The sequence below is a fragment of the Podarcis bocagei genome, assembly GCF_964188305.1.
Source record: "Podarcis bocagei genome assembly, chromosome: 15".
Lineage (NCBI taxonomy): Eukaryota > Metazoa > Chordata > Lepidosauria > Squamata > Lacertidae > Podarcis > Podarcis bocagei.
This window is the reverse complement of record NC_138141.1, coordinates 26074558-26095112: the sequence shown is the minus strand read 5'-3', so window position 1 is coordinate 26095112 and position 20555 is coordinate 26074558. Positions and strand designations below refer to the sequence as shown.

Sequence of the window (20555 nt, the reverse complement as noted above, 5' to 3'; positions counted from 1 at the left end):
CCATCCCATCCCCATCCCTTGGGGCAACTGAACCAGACACAAGCTAGTTAGTTTTTTTGCGATTCATTAACTCCCCACAATGCAGCCAGACTGGTGGGTTTCATTCTCTCCAGCCCACAATGTCACAGTGTTGCGAGCTGCCAGCGACATGGCCCAGGAAGTGTTAAACAAAAACGAAATCCCAGCCACACTGGAAATGGTTTGAATGTTTCATTCTCAGAACACACACACACACACCAAAAGATGGTAACGTAAAAGTCTCAAGGTCACGGCTTATGCAGGAAAAGATTTGCTCTTCTTGCTGCTAACAATGGTGAACCAAAAGAAAAAAGGAAGAAAAGAAAGAAACCCTAAGGATGATATTCCAATTAAGGCTGAGCTAAAGGTTCCCTTTGGAGGCCAAAAAGAGAGGAGAACAATCTTACTTTTAACAGTGTTTTGCTGTCTTCTAATTTGCAACAGCAATATTCCTTTGGGTGCTTGTAAATCCCCCCCCCCCCATTTTTTTAAAGGTTGTTTAGAAATCCGTTCCATCATGACATATAGTCATTCCAAGGGGATATTTAAAAAAAATAAAAAATGGTGAGGCAGGAAGAATGGGAGTGCTGCTGCCATCCACAAGATTATTCATTTAATTAAGAAATTTATATATAGTGCTTCATCAAAAGGCCACGGGGAGTTTTGAAACATAGCAATCTGACAAACAACACAACATACATGCATAATGTAATATACATAAAATACACAAAAACGAAAGCTATATGGATACAAACCATAGTATGCATTTGTGGCAAATTATTCATAAATTATTTCAGCCATTCACCCAAAAGCCTGTTGGAAGAGGTGTGTCTTCACCCATTTCCTAAAAGAAGCAGCTATGTGCTCAGATGCACCTCAGTGGGCAAAGCAATAGGCAGACCACTGAAAAGGCCCTTCCAGGGACTTCATCCTGTGTAGGGACCATCACCTTCACCCTATTTTGCACCCATTTGGGGACCCATACTGGAAAACCACCCAGATACACACACACACACACACACACACACACACACACACCATTTTACCAATTGCAAACGAGGTGCAGAATTGGAGGTTCAGTCCCAGCTGCTATAGGATGGTTTTATACTATGTTGCTCCTCTCCTTTCTAGGCTATCTATAATCTATATCCATATCTCTATCAATATCCCTATCTCTTCCTTATACCGAGTCGGACCTATAGTTCACCTAGCCCTCTTCTAATTCCCCACGGTTTCAGGGAAGGCATTTCTCTGAGACCCAGCATCCTTTATTTGGAGATGATAGAAAGTGAAGTTCATCTCTGCCACTGAGATATGCATGCAGGCGCTCGCCGTCTTCCGAAGCCACGGCCCTGGTGATAGCAACTCCCAGCAGGAACTGGTGAGAGGGGGAAAGGGAGAGCTTCAAACAGCCCTGGCTCTGAATTCCACATCCTTCAAATGCAAGCCTGGGTTATAGTGAGGTCTGCTCCTACCATCAGCCAACCCTCCCCACCAGTTCTCACTACTTCCCCCTCCAAGCAAGTGAACCTTTGCGAAGGGGGAGTGTAACCACGCCTAGTTTTCTGGGAGAGCCAGGAGATGCCTTTCAGGCCTCTGCTGGATCAGGCCAAAGGTCCACCTGGTCCAGAATCCTGTTATCACTGTTACCAACCAGATTCCCCAAGTGGGAAGGCTGCAAGCCAGAATGAAGTGCAACTGCACTCTTCCCACTCAACTTGAAAACCATCTCTTCCTGTTGGGATTCAGGGGAGTTGTAGTTTCCTAGCTTCCCAATTAAACTCCATTCAAGGGCACTGACTTAACACTTTCAATAATTTAACTTTTAAAAAGATAGAGACATCTTGATATCGGGGGAAGAGATACGAACCAGGGAAAACAGTCAGGCAAAGCCAGCAAGCCCCATGATTAACGGTGGATACGCTCTAGTCCTCAGTTCATTTGTTTATGTCACATTCCAAAAAAAAAAAAAAAAAAGCATCCAAAATGCTGATGGGAAAATGCAGCACTGTCCAGAGCCTCCCCAAAGCACTTTACAACTCTGAAGCCTGCATTGATTATTCTGCAAGTCAGAGAACCTCTCTCTTCAGTCAGCCATGATGCAACAACAGTGCCCCTTTGTCCCAAGGTAGCGTTGCTTGATTTTCTAAGGGGTACAGCTGTCTATGATCAGTGAAAATGTTTCTATGTGTATGGGGGGGATCCCAATAAAATTAGGTCTAATCAAATCCTAGTAAACTTGAAGAATTATAACTATTGTGGCCTCTGAGCAGTACTGAAGTGACCTATCCAGTGAGGAAGCAGTGGCTGCATTAAACCTGGCACCACCGTAGATACAAAGTTGTCAAAATGAAAATTCAGAAGCAGCCTTTCTCCTAGCAGTGAACTGCAAGGGCAGGTGTGTGGGGATCCTGTGTCCCTCTAGATGCTGCTGAGGTACAACTCTCAGCATCCCTGGCCATTGGCAATTCTGGCCAGGGCTGATGGCAGTTGTAGTTCAGAAACATCTGGAGGGTCAAATGTTCACCATTCCTGCACTACATGATCTTTCAACAAGCCCTAGAGGTCTAAACATTTTCCCAGGGGTGGTTTCCTTTTTTAAAAAAAGTGCCAGCCAAAAAAATACGAAGACATTTCCCCATCAATGGAGAAAAAAAGACAAAGACACACAGGGGGAGGCCTGTGATTTTTACAAAGCGGTTCCTGTTCCATTCTCTGAATTGAGACATGACAATATGCCGCATTTTGCAAGACTTCAAGGCTTAGCTAATTAGAGCAATAAAATAAAATAAATGGAACTTCTGATGTCCTTGGAGCCAAGCCTTAAAGCAAAGCCCGGCCCACGGTTTCATGCAGGCATAGCTCCTGAGCTTTGCCACCGCTTGCAAATCGTGCAGCTGGAACGAGAAGCAGAGTCTGCCTCAGTGAGCATGCCTCATACTTCAAGAAACACACATTCAAAGGATGCTCAGTTGAGTGCAAAACTCTTATTAAAAGTTAACGAGGCCAAGTTGCTCATTTTCCTGGAGGTTTGTTCCTCCCATCTCCCAGGCACATCTTTTAAGTTAGGCACAGAGCAGAGCCATTTAACGAGGTCACTCACTTTCCCCTCTCTGCTTTTCAAGGAACACTTCTGCCCCCCCTTTCTGACATCGCTGATCACCCCCAAACACTGTCACAGCTTATGAAAGTCGCAGGTGACGAATCACAAGCATTAAATGGCATGTCTGAAAAGGGCGTCGCAAAACAGGTCTGATATGCAGGTGAGATGCTGCAGCAGCCAGACACACCTGCAGTTTCCTCCATGGTCAACAACTCAGCTTCTTAGAAAAGGATGCACCAGCATTTTGTATCTCACCTACAGAAATGGGTTACCAGAAAGCAGGGCAACATTCCTCAGGGAGATGGATTAGGTCCACGAGCTGCTGTTTTCCTGCTCATCCCCGCTGCATGTTAACCCTCCAATATGACATCCTTACCAGTCCCTGATCAGCACTCCTCCCTCTCACCTGATGACATCCCATAATGTTATTCTACTACAGGGGCAAGGGACCTTTTTCAGCCCAGGGCCAGCATTTGCTCATGAGTGACTTTCCGGGGCCCACATGTCCAGAGTGAGCAGGGCCAGAGGCAAAAGAACAAAGGCTCTTACCTTTGTCCAAATGGACTATATTTTCATTCATGCAAAAGCCAGATCTTTGCATAAACATCTTTCTCCATCTTCCATGCTGGTAAGCAAGAGCCATTATCACAGTGGAAGGATATATTGCAGCTGGGCAATATCACTCAAGGAAAGACCAGTGAGTGATGGGGGCATGGCCTGCGGAGATTTCTATGGGCCACAAAGGGGTATCTGGAGGGCTGCATTTGGACCATTGGATGGTGGTTTCCACCTCCTTGTTCTACTGAAAGCCAACTCAGCACAGGTAGCTGCTACTTTTGTCCCAACGCTAAGCAGCTCATGGGAGATGCATCAGCTCCCTGTATAATAATATGGGTCACCTCCTACAAGGCCGGTTTTAGGTAATTCCTCTCCCTCTCACTGGAACTTGGAGGCCTGGACTGCTCCTTGCCACCAACTTACAGCTTCTCAAACCTTGCCACTAGATCCCTTTTTTGGCTCCAGAAGAGTCACTGAGCTCCAGCACCCAGCTACCAACAGGCTGCTGCACACCTGCTCCACCTCACTTGTCACTGCTTCTCCAAGACTTCATGCTTACCTCCATCTCCCCCTAGGATGCTATGCCTTTTTTGAACAAGAGGACACTTGCACTTCCTTAATGTGCTGTTCCTCCTTGGAAGCAGGAACTGAAAGCTCTGGGAAGCAGAGGTACTTTCCATCTGTTGCTGCCATGATAACTTGAACCCCAGTCAGCTATTCACACCTAGACCTCAAGACCCTCTAACAGTAACCTTGAATCAGGAATATCCGTCTTGCAGGGCCACTAGCCCTTGACTCTACTGGCACAGAATATGAGGAGGGGACTCTTTTTCTGATAATAAGGGTTTATTGTCAGACTGTGAACCCAGGCCTGGCTCCTCTCACTTAACACATCATGTATCCAGGCAGTTTGTCTTCATCAGAGGCAAGATCAACAGTTGGATGCCAATGATGAAGTACCCTTTGTTGGCTTAGGCAACTTCTTCCTGTGCAAATTCTCCTCAAAACCAGTGTGGTGTAGCAGTTTCAGCATTAGACTAGGACTTGGGATAGCATGGATCAAATCCCCACTCAGTCATAAAGCTAATAGGGTCACCTTGGGCCAGTCATCGCCTCTCAGCCTAACCTACCTTACAGGATTCTTGTCAGGCTAAAATAGGGAGAGGGAGGACCATGTTCACCACCTTGAGTTCCTTGCAGAAAAGATAGGGAGTAGAGGCAATAATTGAATGAATTTGGCAATCAGCAGAGAGGCCTCTGGCCTTCATCAGAACAAAATTGGTGGCAGCTAAGAATGAGCTGTCCATGGTCCTGCAGATCTTGACTCCACTCCTAACTGTCTACCGCCTCAAACTTCTAAGTTTCCCACATATTTATGTTGCTGTCATAGTTTCTACCACTTGGTTGAAAGTAATCCAAAGCTGAAACTTGACATTTCTTAGCTCTGCTAAGCCAGACAAACTCTTATAGCTACATCCTGCAAAGGGGCAAGAAGGCCCATGCACACCAGCCAGCAGCCTGAGGAGACATTCTCTCCCTCCCTTGCTCCCCACATGGAAGCAGCCACGTGGGATTACCTTCTAAGATGATCCCATGGGGGGGGGGGAATGCTGTGGAATGCAAAGTCAACGGGAGAAAGTTCAGAAGACAAAACGTGTGCATGAAAAGCTTGCTGCTACATGATAGGAAAAGCTGAATAATTGCATTCAGGAATACAGCTGTGGTCACTTGTGCAACAGAAAAGGGATTTAGTAGTTGGGGCTACTGAGAAAACTACAGCCTCCTGTGATTTACTCTATAAATGTCAACTTGATTCAGTGTTTAGGTAGCCAAGCAATGTTACTGAACAGACATTTCACCACAGGAGGAGGGGGAGGCAGATGGATCTAACTACGTGTACAGCTCTATTCGTTCTATTCTCAACTATCCTCTTACCAAAGGAAGCCTCAACAGTTAGTCAGCTGTTTTAACCCCCAATACCTTCTCAATATATTTATCCAAGCAAAGTTTATACAAAATATAGTAGGTTATTATTAATCATATATGTATTTGGACAATAATATTTTATACATAATAACATATGGAAATGTAACTGATTACGGTAAATATACTATATTATCTTTTTCTTATTGTATTTTTGCACTATTCTTTCTCCGTTTTCTTTCCTCTTTCATCACTGAAATTCTTTCAATAAAATGGTAATTTGTTTATTTTTAAAAACCCAATTCCTTCTGTTACCATCTCCATATGAACATAAGAAAGGCCTGCTGGATCAGGCCAGCAGCCATTCTAGTCCAGCATCCTGTTCTCACAGTGACCAACCAGATACCCATGGGAAACCCACAAGCAGGATTTGAGCACAAAAGCACTCTCCCTTCCTGGTGTTTCCAGCAACCACCGCCAATCTTTATCATCCATGGACTTCTCTAATCCTCTTTTAAAGCCATCCAAGTTGGTGGCCATGGCTGCCTCCTGGGGGAGTGAGTTTCATAGTTTAACTATGCACCAAATGAAAAAATACTTTCTTTCCCCTATCCTGAATCTTCTAACATTCAGATTCACTGTATGTCCATGAATTCTCATATTATAAGAGAGGAAGAAAAACTTTTCTCCATCTACGTTCTCCATGACATGCATAATTTTGCAAACTTCTATCATCTCACCCCTCACTCGCCTCTTCTCTAAACTATAAAGTCCCAAACCCTGCAACCCCTCCAAATGGAGGAGTCTCTCCATCCCTTCAATCATTTCAGCTCCCCTTTTTTCCCTTCATTCTTATTTCCCACTCATTGGCCACTGTGACAAGACTGTGATTTAGACTATTCTTGGGTCCGTGTGGGTTTTGGATGCTTGATCCATGTGCTTTCTCTGAGTATGAAACACATGGGAGCCTCAGAGGACAATTTCAGGTCCTGTAACCAGGGGATGCAGAGAGAGGTCAAGGGAGCACCAAGCAATTAAACGCACCTTGCGCAAGGGAGTTATTGAGCTTGTGGAATAGCTAGGTAGATAATTAGGCTTCTTTACTGATATTTCCTCCAAGCAGACCCGTTGACATTAATGAACAGGACTAGGTTAATTTCAATAGGTCTACCCTGAGACAAATTTAGTTGCATTATTATACACACATATACACATCTCCCATGATTGGTCCTACTTCTGGAATAGGCAACAGCAGATGCTTTGATGAAAAGGGAGAATTCCGCCTGGTGGAACAGCATGAGAACAATTGTGTGATAGGCCACCACACATGGTTGGCAAGAGAAGAGAGTGATACAGAGCAGCCCCCATACTTACCATTGACGGTGAGGTGCACCCAGCTGCCGTTGTGGAACGTGTCGTACTGCTGATCCAGCATGAGCACCTTGCACTCGTACCAGCCTTGGTCCTCGGAGCGAACCTGCTCAATGCGCAGAGATGCCTTGTCATGAAGGTTGGCACGGCCTTGAAGAGAGCAACAAGGTGGAGATCAACAGAGTTCGCCAACTGAACCCAACAGAATGTGGGCAGCACAAGGACGTTCAGGACAACTGCAGAGCCGTATTTTGCCAGTAGGAGGAGAGTTGTGTGGGGCATTCATGGTGGTTGTGATCCCGGGTGCTTACCCGCAAATGAGTAGAACACTAAACATTTTCTTCCACAGGACTTTTAAATTTTGGTCCATGGAAGATGTTCAAAACAGCATGTACAAGACTCATGAATCAGCTTCAATTGTCCCTGTTTATTTATATAGGCCACACCATACATTTATAGCACTCTGATACTACCGTTTTTACTTGAATGTAATGCACCCCTTTTTCCAAATTACGTTGTGAAAATTAGGGTGCACTACATTCAAGTAAATATGGTATATTAAACAGTTATGGCTTCCCCCAAGGACTTCTGGGAGCTGTAGCTTATTAAAGGTGCTCAGAGTTATTGTTGTTGTTGTTGTTTAGTCGTTTAGTCGTGCCCTACTCTTCGTGACCCCATGCATGCCAGGCACTCCTGTCTTCCACTGCCTCCCGCAGTTTGGTCAAACACTCAGAGTTGTTAGGAGACCCCTATTCATCTCCCAGACCTACAATTCCTAGAGTGGTTTAACCATCTATCCCTCTTCCCAGGGACCCCTGGGAATTTTGTACTTTTGTAAGTAGACCAGGGATCTCCCCACACAGGCATAGGCAAACTCGGCCCTCCAGATGTTTTGGGACTACAACTCCCATCATCCCTGACCACTGGTCCTGTTAGCTAGGGATGATGGGAGTTGTAGTCCCAAAACATCTGGATGGCTGAGTTTGCCTATGCCTGTCCTAACAACTCTCAGCATCCTTAGTGAACTATAGGTCCCAGAATTCTTTGGGGGAAGCCATGACTGTTTAAAGTGACATTGCAGTATGAATAAGGCCTTAGACAACTAACACAGGCCAGGAAAGGGCATAGCTCAGTGGTGAAGCACCGGCTTTGCATGCAGAAGCTCCCGAATTCCAACCCCTGGTAGGACTGGGAATATCCCTTCCTGAAACCCTGAAGATCTGCTGCCAGTCAGTGAAAGCAGTACTAAGCTAGACCAACTAATGATCTGGTTCAGAATAAGGCAAAGCTCTCAGTAACTTACAAAGCAAGTTTACAACTTTTATAAATTCTATTAAATACCCACATGAAGAGAAAAGCCATAACCTGGCACCAGAAAGATGTCAAGGTTGGCATCAGGCAGGCGTCACTTGGAAGGGCATTCCTTGGGCAATATATGTATGTGCAGGAGCCCTAACCATCACTGCGCAGCACCCAGCCTTCCGTTTCACATGCTGCCTAGATGTGCTTTGAACAGCTAATATCTGAACCGCAAGGATGCTTTTCAAGCATACCCTTAACCACAACAGCAACCACTTTTAATTCTGTGGAGGACAGGGCTATTGCAGAGTAACATGGTTACAGCAGCTGGAGCAGTAGAGCCTCCAGCAATGTGAGCAATAGTCCTTGGGGGGCGGGGTGTCAAGCAGTATGAGAAATGGAGTAGAAAAACAACCAGAGACCTCGGAAGGCAAAGGAAAAGAAAAAGATGAAGACAGAGAGAAGGAAACTCTGGGTGTTTGGTTTCACAGAGGCTGAGCATATTTTGGAAGAGTCCTTCTTTGGCGGCGCATTTTAGGAGGTTCAGCTGCATGAACCATCCTAGTAACTCGTTTGTGTGCTACAAGCATTTGCAGCTGTGAAACACTGAAGGGCATGAACGACTCAGGGCCAGATCAGAAGTGGCAGGATCATCATTCACATGCCTTCCCCTGTTTGCATTCAAGGCAGGCAAGGGTGGGAGGGTCTTATGGTTGCAGAAAGAGGAGCATGCAAGAGAAGGGTGAAGAACCTGCCCCCACTCCATAGCTCCTTCCCCAGCTTTGATATCAGAAGTGAGCTGGTAAGGGGGGGAGTGCCCGGAGAAACAGATTAAGGGTTAGGGGGAAGGGACAGGGGAAAGTTCAGCACCCCTGACCCACATTCTCCTGCTGATGTAAGACACGCAACCCCATCACCCCTGCTTTATAAAGGAATGAGACAGGGGCAATGTAGATGGAGAGAAACTGTGTCCATCACTGTTGCATCTTGTTTAGACACCAGAGCCCCTAGTTTCCAGGAAAAAGCTCAGGGAAATTCCTGCATCTCGAGATGCATCAATGGGGGGGGGGGGAGAGATAGCAGACAAAGCGAATGCATCTGGTTTCCAGTCTTCTCTGAGGCCAGAGAAAAGCTTGTGGGGATTAAAATATCATCACTGAAAGCTGTTCCCTCTTCCCCTTCCCTTTTCAAGAAAGAGCCTGTGTATTCAGGGTAAGGCAATCCCCCACAAAGCAAGCAAACCAGGTAACAGAGAAGGGAAGAGGAGAATGAGGAGGACTAGACTGAGAGGCACAGAATGGAGCCTTCCTCAAAATGTACCCTGCTCACATAGCCCCTGTTTAATCCTTTCATCCTTGCCTACAAGGAGACCTGAGTGAAGAGCAACTCTGCTTTCTGACATGCATCTTTCCCATGCTTTGGCATTTGTGCTGGAAAGTAAGGGGAACGGCCTCCCAAGGGCCTTTGTCCTCTACTTCATGGCAGAGGCCAGTGTGTTGCTGTTTCTCCCCCCCCCCCCTTTCAGGTGCCCTCTTGGTGTGATCTAGCAGCTGAGCTCTTCTTAGAGTCCAAGGGCAGAGAAAGACAGACAGAAAGACAGACAGAGAGTGCCCAACTGACACCCAGCATTGGATTCAGCTAGATTTTGTGGGGTATGGACTGCACAAATGATGCCCGAACTACTGCAGCAGCATCAAATGCATCTTCTCTCCAAATCTGCCACTCAAGTGCCGGGAAAACTGCAGTGCTTCAAGAGGTGACCTAATAGGCTAGTTCGCATTCCTGAATGGCGTCCAGGGGCACTCCTGGCTGCTTGTGGCCACAGCAAACATTCAGCCAGACATGTGGGAGAGGCAGCTGCCTGCAGCATAGCCAGGGCCATCCAAGCCACTCTCTTCCATCCCTTACGCTGCCTTCTTCTACATTTGCTTTTCAAAGTTTTCAACTCTACACAAGCACTCAGAAATTCAAAGGATGGTCCAGTAAGCACAGGAGTCCTCCAGCATTTCCCAGGCATCCTCGTCTTTGGAGCTATCCTGAGATGGCCCTGGAGTCAAGCCCTCTGGGCCACGTGGAAGCCGGGGACAAGGACATGCCAAGGTAGGCCATGTCCCTCCACAATGTCAGCTCTCGTTCTCTTCTCCCCGGCTCCCCCCAAACGCATCCGTCCAAAGAGGTTTAGCACATGAGCATGCGAGCGAGTTGCAGCAGCAGCAGCAGCAGCAGCTCCCCCTTCCGAGGATGTCACATGAGGTTTCCAGCACAGGGCCCCCGAAAGCATCACTCAGGGCTCTCTGCTGCCACTGGAAAGCCAAGGCAACAGGCACGGGAGCAGCAGCGGATGCCCTCCTTTTCGCTGCCTCGGCTTCTCTTGGCCCCGACAGCCCAGCTGGCTTCTCTCTGCCGCTGCTTAATTAAAACCAACCAGGCGGAAATGATGGAATAAAAAAGGGGGGAAAGAGAGAGAGAACTTCCTGAAAAAGAAGAGGGAGGTGTGGTGGTGGAGGCAAAACGAGCCTGGCCTGATCTCTGTATTTAACCAGCCAGCCCAAATTGAACCAAGGGTAAAGACAGATGCAGCGGTTTACTTGTGGCAGAGGTCACTTTGAAAAGCATCTTATCTCCCCAGCCACGAACACAAGATACGCGTTTTTCTGTGCAGCTACAAGTTCTGGGGTGGGAAAGATACAAGAAATGATTCTGCAGGTTTCAAATCTATAGACCCTGCAGATTAGGAGCTTACAGAACTGCTGCCTGTAAAGGGGCGGGGGGAGTCCACAGTGGTAAACACCTATTGGCTAGCAACTGTGATGATTTTACAAGGGTCCCTCCAGCCTGGTTTTGGGTTTTTTTACAAGTGTATTATGCAACATGTCGTTAATTTGCAACAAAAGTAGTGCATTACTGGTGGACTTATATTAGATGAAGCATGCATAATCCTGCTTAATAGGTGGTTCTGCAATGCTTCCCTTTTTCATGCTTGTCTTTTAAAAATCAAAACCCTATGCAAATAATAGAACCCATTCAAGTTTTTAGTGTAAATGAGAAAAATTCTTCCATGGTTTTTATTGCGACGGGGTAAAAAGAAGACTCACCGGCATATTCTGGGTCCACATGGGGAGGGTAGAACCCAAACTTGATGAAGATGGGGATAGGCACTCCAAACTTGAACCACTCCACCACATAAGGAGGGGGCTGGCCGGTCAGTGGGTGGATTACGTCGCATCCCAGGATCACACTCTCACCAGCACGAGCTGTCACAAACTCGGGTTCCTCCCTTAAGCCGTGGGCACCTAGAGAAAGAGAAGGAGGAAAGGGAGAGGGGGAATCAGTGGTGCTGTTTCCCAATTGCTCGTCTGGCAAGGGCCAGTGATTCTTATTTTCAGTAGGAGCAACTTTTAAGCTCAGCAAGCTTCAAATGGCCAGTGACACTGGCTGCACTTACTCGCACTCTGTACTTGCCAAGCCGCAGGCCAGAGGACTCCTTAACCAGAGGCAGTTTTAGGGGAGCAAAACTAGTTCAGGTGCACTTGGCACCATGCTGCAGGGGGCACCACAACGGTGCTGCAGAATGGACCGAGAGAGGCCGGGGGCAAGTTTTAGTGTTGCACAAGGTGCCACTGGAATTTGAGAGCCCAAGGTCCACCACTGCCTTAATGCCCTCTTCCTGGGCAGAAAAAGAACAGAGGTTTTGGTGGAAGGCTCCCCACCTCAATCAAAAAACACCACAGTAGACAATGGCCATCACAATCCCCACCCGTGCTATATACCTTGAAACATCATCATACCACTTTAAGCAGTCATTACTTCCCACAGAGAATCCTGGGAACAGAAGTTGGCAGATGTTAGGTGATCCCCTTATTCCCCTCCCAGAGCTACAATTACCAGCGTGGTTTAGCAACCAATCCCTCTTCAGAGGGAACTCTTGGAACTCTAGCTCCATAGAGGGTGGGGGGGTCTCCTAACAGCTCTTGGCAGCCTTAATAAACTACATTTCCCAGGATTCTTGGGGGGACACAATGGCTGTTTAAAGTGGTAGGATATTGGGGCTTTAAAAATTCATAATCAAATGTGTTTAGTACAACTTTGGCTTTGCAACACAGTGCCTAGGAAGAGAAGAAACATGCCTGTACTTTTCCCCATGATGCAAGGAGCTTTGTTGTTTAAGGCATTCTCTTTTGGGGGGCAGCACCCCACTACCAAGAATCCACATTCTGAGGGTTTCAAGCAGGGATCTCTCCCAACTCTAGATGGAGATCCCAGGGACTGAAAATTCTGCATTGAAGGGGGTTGGACTAGATGATCCTTGGGAGCCAAATTGCAAATCTACTATTCTGTGAACCTGGGGCCTTTTACATGCAAAGCACATGTTTTATCATGAAGCAATGGGCCCTCCCCTTATATCCATCAGGAGGGGACAAGCGCACAACTGGCTGCAAATTTAATCTTGAGAAATATCATCGTATTCCTTATCACGGTCAACACCAAACTTGTGCTCAGAATGCTCTGCGCCTTTTGCATCATCTTGGTCCACTTTGCTCTTGACAGCCAAGCGAAGGGGGACAGGCTTCCAGGATGAAAGGGTGGGTCAAGCAGAGGGCATAGGAAAGGGGAGAGATCAGCAAGATTATAAAACAAACCAACACAAAAAATAGGCATCTCTGCAAAAGGCTCCAAGATGAAGCTGACTGTTGAGGATAGAAAGCAGGAAGTAGAAAGAAAAAAAACTGGGAAGAGAAAAGACCGCTGTGTGTCCAAAGGAATATACACTTGTTTGTGCAAAAGCCTGTTCTGTAAAGGTAGCAAGATAAGAAATCTACTCTGGACCCCTCTGCTCACAGCACATAGGCAGGCATCCTCTAAACGCCCCCTGCCTGGAGGGGATTTACCCTGAGCCGACAAAGGCAGAGTCAGGCAGTTCAGGCAGTTGCCGAGTCAGCCTCCCAGCATCACTCCAAGGTGACCTTCCCGTGGGGGCTTCTCACAACCACCACCAGAGAAGCCTCTCTGCCTCTCATTTCAGAGAACAGAAAGGAGGAGGGGAGAACTGGGAAGAACCACATGGGTTTTGGTGTGTTTCTTTGCGGGGGGGGGGGTATTTTAGCATCTCTGCATCGCCTAGCAATACCTGCAGGGAATTTCTCCCCTCCCTATAGCAGGAGCAGCATCCATTCATAAACCAATTTGCCTTTGCAGCCAATCACCAGCAAAGCGCTCCAAAAAATCCCTGGAACGGGCCTTTGATGGGGAAACCGCTGACGCAGCCGGGCTGCAGTACAAGCAGTGGCAGCATTGTTAAAATAGAAACACGGTGGATTACAGCGGCTGCTACACCCAGGGAGACAGGCAGAGAGAGAGGCCGGCATCCATTACACACACCTGGTGCCTTCCACCCTAACTACAACCTGAGAATCACACCTCCATCCAACCCATAAGCCAGAATCCAGAGTCAAATGCACGCACGGACACTTATAGACCCAAATTCTAAGTCTATTTCACCTGAACATGCAGAGCATGAGAAGTTCAGCTCGAATCTGCATCATCGTCTGATGCCCCAGAGAGCCAATACTACTCACTGTAGACAATCCTGAACCAATGAGCTAACTTGCTAAAAAAACAGCCGTCCCATGTCCTGGCTAAAGACTCAGCTGTAATCAAACAGCATCAGATTTGCAACTCAAATCCTGCAAAAGGGAGAGGCGTATCTGCATCACTGTCTCTGCCACCTGCACCTGCACCCAACCCTAGATCACAATGCTAATTTTTGGCCTTTTAGACCCACAACCAGTTCCCCACATGGGACCCCAAGATGTGGCCGTTTGATGGGTGGCGGGGTGCTGACCTCTGACATGCTGTAGGAAGGCACTGCCTCACACAACTGAGAGTACATCACACAATGGGAAGACCACAAGTCTACCGGGGCTGGCCCCATCATGGCTCAGGCGGCATATTGGAAAGGGTGATGGATCATAGACACCAGCCTCCTCCACCTGTATGGCTGGCCCATCCACCACCATCACTGCCCTGGATCGAACTGGCTGGCCAGTCAACCATTCCCAGCTTGCTGGACCTGTCCTCTGCAAAAACAGACCTGAATAATAACTGGGAGGGAAAATAGCTCTTTGCAAAGCAGCGGTGCAGGTGCTCTCTGGAAGGAATTTGCCCACAATGCCTCACTCTGAGGAAGAAGCAAAACAATGTGTAGAAAGGAAATGCCCATAGAAACCTGTGATCAAAATAAAAATACTGCCTTACTCATGCTTCCAATATTGGATAGCTTTGGATAGTTTTGTGTCTCATTTGTAGAAAATACATACTTTTTTGTGCATTCTGCAATCCCTTCCTCAGAATGCAACGTTCAGGTGGCCAGGACCGCCACTAGGGGACATGGCATGGCTGGCACACAGGTCTGTGCAGACTTGAAACCTACCATGCCTCCCCAATATTACTGGCCTACAGGGTCTGACTCAATCACTCTCGTTCTCTCATTCACACACGGTAAAGCTATGTGAGAAAGGCTCTCAGTTCAGTTCCCAGACTAATCCCACCTTCAGGGAAACAGTGTCCAGAGAGCTGTTAGCTCAGTGATAAAGCAGAACATTGCATGCAGAATGTCCCAGTTTCAATCCCCAGCAGAGGAAAGACTTCTGTGTCAAACCCTGGACAGCTGCTGCCAGACAGTGTGGACAATACTGGGGCTAGATGGACCAGTATTGCACTATAACTCCCCCCCCCCGCCCCCGCAAGGCACTCAAGGTGGTATGCACCCTCCTCATTTAACCTCTACAACAACCCTCTGAGGTAGGTGAGGCTGAGAAGCAGTGGCTGCCCCCAAATCTCCCAGCGAGCCTCATAGTCGAATTCAGGATTCGAACCCTGCTCTCCCAGGCCCTGTTCCAACACTCTAACCAAAACACCACGCTGGTGTGCCTTTGCTCTCAGGCTTTAAAAGAGGGGATTAGATGGATGATATGTCTGTAATCCACATTGATAAAACAGATCCTCAAGGTTCATAACCCTGTTACCTCTGCATGTCAGTACAGTAGCTGTACAAACAGCAGGAATAAGTACTGACTGCAAGCTCTGCTTGTGTGCTTCCTCGAATCGTCAGATTGGCCACTGTAGAAAGCAGCAGACTGGTCTGGTTCAGTGGGACTATTTTCTGCGTTTGAGGAGCAGAGGAAGCTGCCTTGTGCAGACAGAGGCTGCTGGCCCAACCAGACCAGTCTATTCTGCATTAATTGACAGTGTCTCTCCAGGGTTTGGGTCTTTTTCCAGGTGAGAGTCTTTTGTCAAGGATGGAAGCAGGGGACCTTCGCATGCAAAGGCTGTGCTGTGCCACTCAGCCTCAGCCGGGCTCCTTCCACCAACGCAGAGGGATGAGGGTCACTTAACAGCCCATGCCTCACTGGTCTAACCGGGCAGCCAACCCTCCTGGTCTGCTGTTGCGTAACCAGTGTCAGGATCTGCAAAGCCAGTAAATCGCAGCATTTATTTTTAGAGCCCTAAATGCCAACACTGTGAAAAATCACAGCTTCCTTATTAGAGGAGAAACATTTTTAAAAATAAAAAATAAACAGTACGGTTATGTCAAACCTGTGCCTTTATTTCCACAGCCTTCCTGGTTCACCCCCTCCCACCCCCTACATAGCCTCAGATATCCACAGAAACCTACATGGGTGTTTTTTTAATTACTTGTGCATTTCTGTGCATTACACACACACACACACCACTTTTTTCTTTCTCCACATTTGATTGCATGCACAACATTTTGCATGCAACCAGAGAGCTCAGTGTTTCATGCAACATATTTTGTTCCACCTGCTACCTGCTCAAGCTCTGCCTCAGAACCTCCAGATTATGCCAAATGTTGCTCCTCCCCTGCTTCTGCTCCCCTCCCTACCTGGTCCAGGCTGAGTTGCGGGGAGATTTTGGCATTTTTGGAATAAAAGATGTTGGTGACTCTCTAACCAACTCACACCACACGAGGTCCAGTTGTTAAGGTGCAGGCGCAGAAAAGGGAAAGGGTACAGTGGGTGTCATGGAATAAGAGTACAGTGGTACCTTGGTTTAAGAACAGCTTAGTTTATGAACAACTTGGATTAAGAACGCTGCAAACCCGGAAGTAGGTGTTTTGGTTTGTGAACTTTGCCATGGAAGCAGAACATGTTCCGTTTCCTGTTGAGTGTGTTCCATTTGTAAATTGAGTCCCCTGCTGCTATTGGAAGGCACGCCTTGGTTTAAGAACGCTTTGGTTTAAGAACGGACTTCCGGAATGGATTAAGTTCGTAAAGCAAGGTACCACTGTATTGTGATTTGAATCCATAAGGACTAGAATCTTACTTTTAAATTGGGTGGGAAGGGAACCAGCTTACATTTACAGGGAGGTAAATCATTTGCCTCTATATTCTGCAGTGCTACCAAAACTCAGCATGCGCCTGGCCCTGATTACAGATTCTAATGTCCCTTTTAATAAGCACTTAAAACAAAAGCACTGAACATCAGAACAACCCGGAACATTAGCAATAATGGCATGGCCATCTATTAACACTTCATTAACAAAAGCCTGCCTGGTCACTCTCTTGGGGCTGGCAGGTGAAAACGAAGCTGAAGCCCATCTCACCTGGATTCAAAGTAAAATGCGGACTTAGTTTATATTGCTAGAATCACTTGTATAGGGCAAGCTATGGCAGGAAGAGCGAGAAAAAAGCTTGGCGATTAGAAATAAGGGCTACTGGGAAAGTGAGGTGCTTTGAAACAAAGAAAAGGTATTTTGCTCAAATAAAAGACCTCCAAGCATTATGATGTTCTTGGCTCCTTTTGAGGAAGAGAGCAAGAGTTAACCAAACACATTGCTTTTTGCAAAGGAAAGGAGAACCCGGCAGCCTGGTGATGTCATTTCTCATCAGTACTGTCATATGAAGCTTGACTGTCTGTAGAGAGGGACGGGGTCCTCCATCTAGAGATTAATATCTACAGAGAGAGAGGCACACCAGGGCATTAAACCTGAAGCAAGACCTTTCTTCAGCTTGGGAGCCTCCTTCTCCTCCCTGCCATCCCAGCTGTGTGGAACACAGGCTGTAGTGACCCTCCCCACCAAAGGCAAGCGAATTGCATTCCATGAATATTCAGGGATGCTCTTAGCTGTCTAAAAATTGACCAGGAGGTAGATGGGCAAATTGACACAGGCGGAACAAGTTGTGTGGGTTGAGGGTCTCTTTTCCAAACCATTAACACCCACCCCACCCCACTCCAAATATTGAATGTTGAGGGAGGGAGAGAAACAAGAAGCTTCATCCCAACAGAGAGGTCCTATTCCTCACTCCCAAACCCCATTGTTTAAAAAAACCCTTACGTTTTGCACACTCTAGAAATGGGTGTCCCTATCAGAGAAGACCCATCTGTCAACTGTCAAGGGTGAGGGTTTCCCCCCTTACTACAACATCATAAACCCCTCACCTCGCACGCTGCCCCGTATGCACAGCCAACAACCATTCAATTCTATTTTTGAAATTAAAGGGGAGCAGGGAGTGGGGTGCTAAATCTGCCCCTCCCAGGGGACCCAGCCTTTGAAAGAAAACAAGCCAGATCTGAATAACCAGAATCCTTAAGTTGTGCCCCCTACCCTCCCTCCCTCCCTCCCTCTCTCTCTCTCTCTCTCTCTCTCTCTCTCTCTCACACACACACCCTTATCTATATCTATGACTGGATGAGTGGAGCTGGCTTCCATCTACACTGAAGATTCAGTCATCCCAGGGCTAAACCTCAGCACAAAAGAACCACAGGCTTGCCTCGCTCCCTTCTCTCTCTCTCTCTCTCTCTCTCTCTCTCTCTCTCTCTCTCTCTCTCTCCCCCTGCATGAAAGCAGGACAGGACCACTGCCTCCTCCAGCGAGGCATCTTAAGAAAAAGAAGTTGAGCGGGGAGAGAAAGAGAAAAGCTTCCCCTCCCCTTGCCAGCTCCTGCGCTCTGCTCTGCAGGGCTGGTGCTGATTGGCCCAGAATGACATCACTGTTTTTTCCACAGCAGGAATCTAGTACGCCGGCAAATCTATTTTTGGCACCCAGGAGATAGAGGCATTAACCAGCAAGGGGCCCCAGCGGGGCCCCAGCTGGGCTTACGACAAAAGTCTCTCAGGGACCCGGGTGGGACAGGTGGCCTCGGTGTTGCAGGTTGCAAAAACCGGATAGCTGGAGAAGCCACAGCGCTACACAAACACCAGCACAAGCCTAGGGAAGATAATAGAGATATGCATACGTGGATGTTATCAGGAGGGAACAAGAATGCGGGGAAGGAGAGAGGGAGAAAGCTGTGTGGCGTTTAAATGCAGATTGCACCGCATCAATTGCAAAGGGTGGGCAGGCGCTACTCTTGTGTGATCAACTTGGGGTTCACTTTTTTTTTACTAGAATCCCCCAATGACCCCCATCCAGAACCTGATGCAAAACAGTGGCTCAGAAGCAATGGGGGGCATGCACTCAGAATAAAGGGGGTCTGCTGAATACATCTTCGGCCAGAATTTTCCCCCAGTACCAGAACCAAGTTGAATGTCCTTCCACAAACACCCCCAAACCCTCTCCTGGTCCCCACCCAAGCTAGCTTTCTTTCAGTAGCCTAACTTAAAGGGAAGGGAAGCCTTTTTCTTTTCTTTTCCTTTTTGACAATATAATCCTATATATGTCTACTCAGAGGGAAGCCCCACTGAGTCCAATGGGGCTTCCTCCCAAGCAAGTGGGTTTAAAAATACAGCCTTGTTGTTTTTTTCTATTGTCAAAATGTCTAGAAGTTGAGAAAGACCTGCAGCTGCAAATGGGTCGGAAGTCTTATCAGGAGATTTCAGATATCCCCTGGTCTATAGGACTGCAGAGTAAATGGTGGAATCGCTCACCTATCAGCTGCCCCCTCCCCTCTCTTTTTTTAAGGCAACCTTGCACTTAAAAATAAAGGGGGTGCGTGAGTGAGAGAGGTCCCTCTCAATTTCAAAGACTGGTGGCAGCTCCCTGCTGCCTCCTCTCCATCCCCCAAAAGAAGCCTACAGAAAGCGTCTACTGCTGCAACCTCCTCTCCCACCCTCCATGCAATGGCTGACCTCCCCCAATGCGCACACACACACACCAATTGCACACGCTTTGTTCGCACCTTGATGCGCCTCATTATCACTGCATTTCAAATCTGACTGAGGCTTTCGCAACCTGTCAGCAGACAAGAAGACTTCAGCTCCTTCCCTCCCCTCTCGCCCTCCCCACCACCTCAGAAAACCTCCACGGATATGCAGAAAGAGCAGGAACCTGCCACCTCTCCCCCACACACACACACACAATATCTGAGGGAGGGTTGAGGGAGGAAGAGGAGGGGAACTTTTATTGCTGTCAAACATGCATGCATGCTATTGCAAGGAACATGCAAGGACCTCTGGAACTCAGAGCCCTGAGCAATGCCTCCTAAAAGGGACAGGTTCTGCTTTTCAGTCACTGGAGCTGCTGCAAAAGATCCTGGGCAAAAACTAGCTGAAGCCCAGAAGCCTTTCACATCTTGTTTTACAGTGCAGACTCTGGCTGCATCCGCCTTGCACCTTTTGCATGACTCTCTCCTAAGTGTTACATGCTTTCATACAACGTAAAACCTACTTCTGGGATTCTAGTGAAATACAGCGCAAGGCTCATTTCTGTGTTCTTATATTTATTTATTTATTGCAAATAATGCAGAAAGGAGTGCTAAACTTGTACTATATTTCACTATAGTTCCAGAAGGGGCTTATATATATCATGTGCGAGCTCAAATAGAATTACCTATAAATTAACTGTTAGGGAAATACCATGCAAATAGAATAAACTGCCATGTGAATGCAGCCTCCGTGTGTTTAAGAATCCGTGTAAATAAGGCAGGAGTTAAGAACCTGAGGCTCTGGGGCTAAATACGGCCTGCAGTCCTCTCTATCTGGTACCAGAAACTCTCCAGACCTCACTACCACTCTCTCCAAGCCACTAGCCTTGCGAGGGCTACTTCACACCTCAAACCTTTTTGGCTGGTTGGAATGTGTCCCTGGACAATAAAACCTCTTGCTCGTCTGAATGGGGAATAAACAAAGGTGTATGGGGCAGGAAACAAAGGTTAAGTTCACATTAGATACCCTGCCCACTTTTGCCTCTGGCCCCACTCCCAGTACATGGAATGGCTCAGTGGGTAAAGCATGAGACTCCATCTCAGGGTTATGGGTTCAAGTCACACATTTGGTAAAGATTCCTGCGTTGTGGGGGGTTGGACTAGATGACCCTCGTGGTCCC

At 47.4% G+C, this 20555-nt stretch overlaps 1 protein-coding gene across 6 annotated transcripts in view; it reads right to left on the bottom strand.

The window, feature by feature from the left end:
• Positions 1–20555, bottom strand: part of IGSF9B (immunoglobulin superfamily member 9B) — a 124038-nt gene that overhangs the window by 72952 nt on the left and 30531 nt on the right. For all 6 annotated transcript variants that reach the window (XR_014002522.1, XM_081172452.1, XM_081172453.1 and 3 more), the window contains exons 2-3: positions 11368–11565; positions 6977–7123 (exon numbers count right to left, since the gene is read on the bottom strand). Coding sequence is in view for 5 of the 6 variants with exons in the window: in XM_081172452.1 (XP_081028578.1) it covers positions 6977–7123; positions 11368–11565 (345 nt within the window). In the remaining variant the exon portion in view is untranslated. The remainder of the gene's footprint in view (positions 1–6976; positions 7124–11367; positions 11566–20555) is intronic.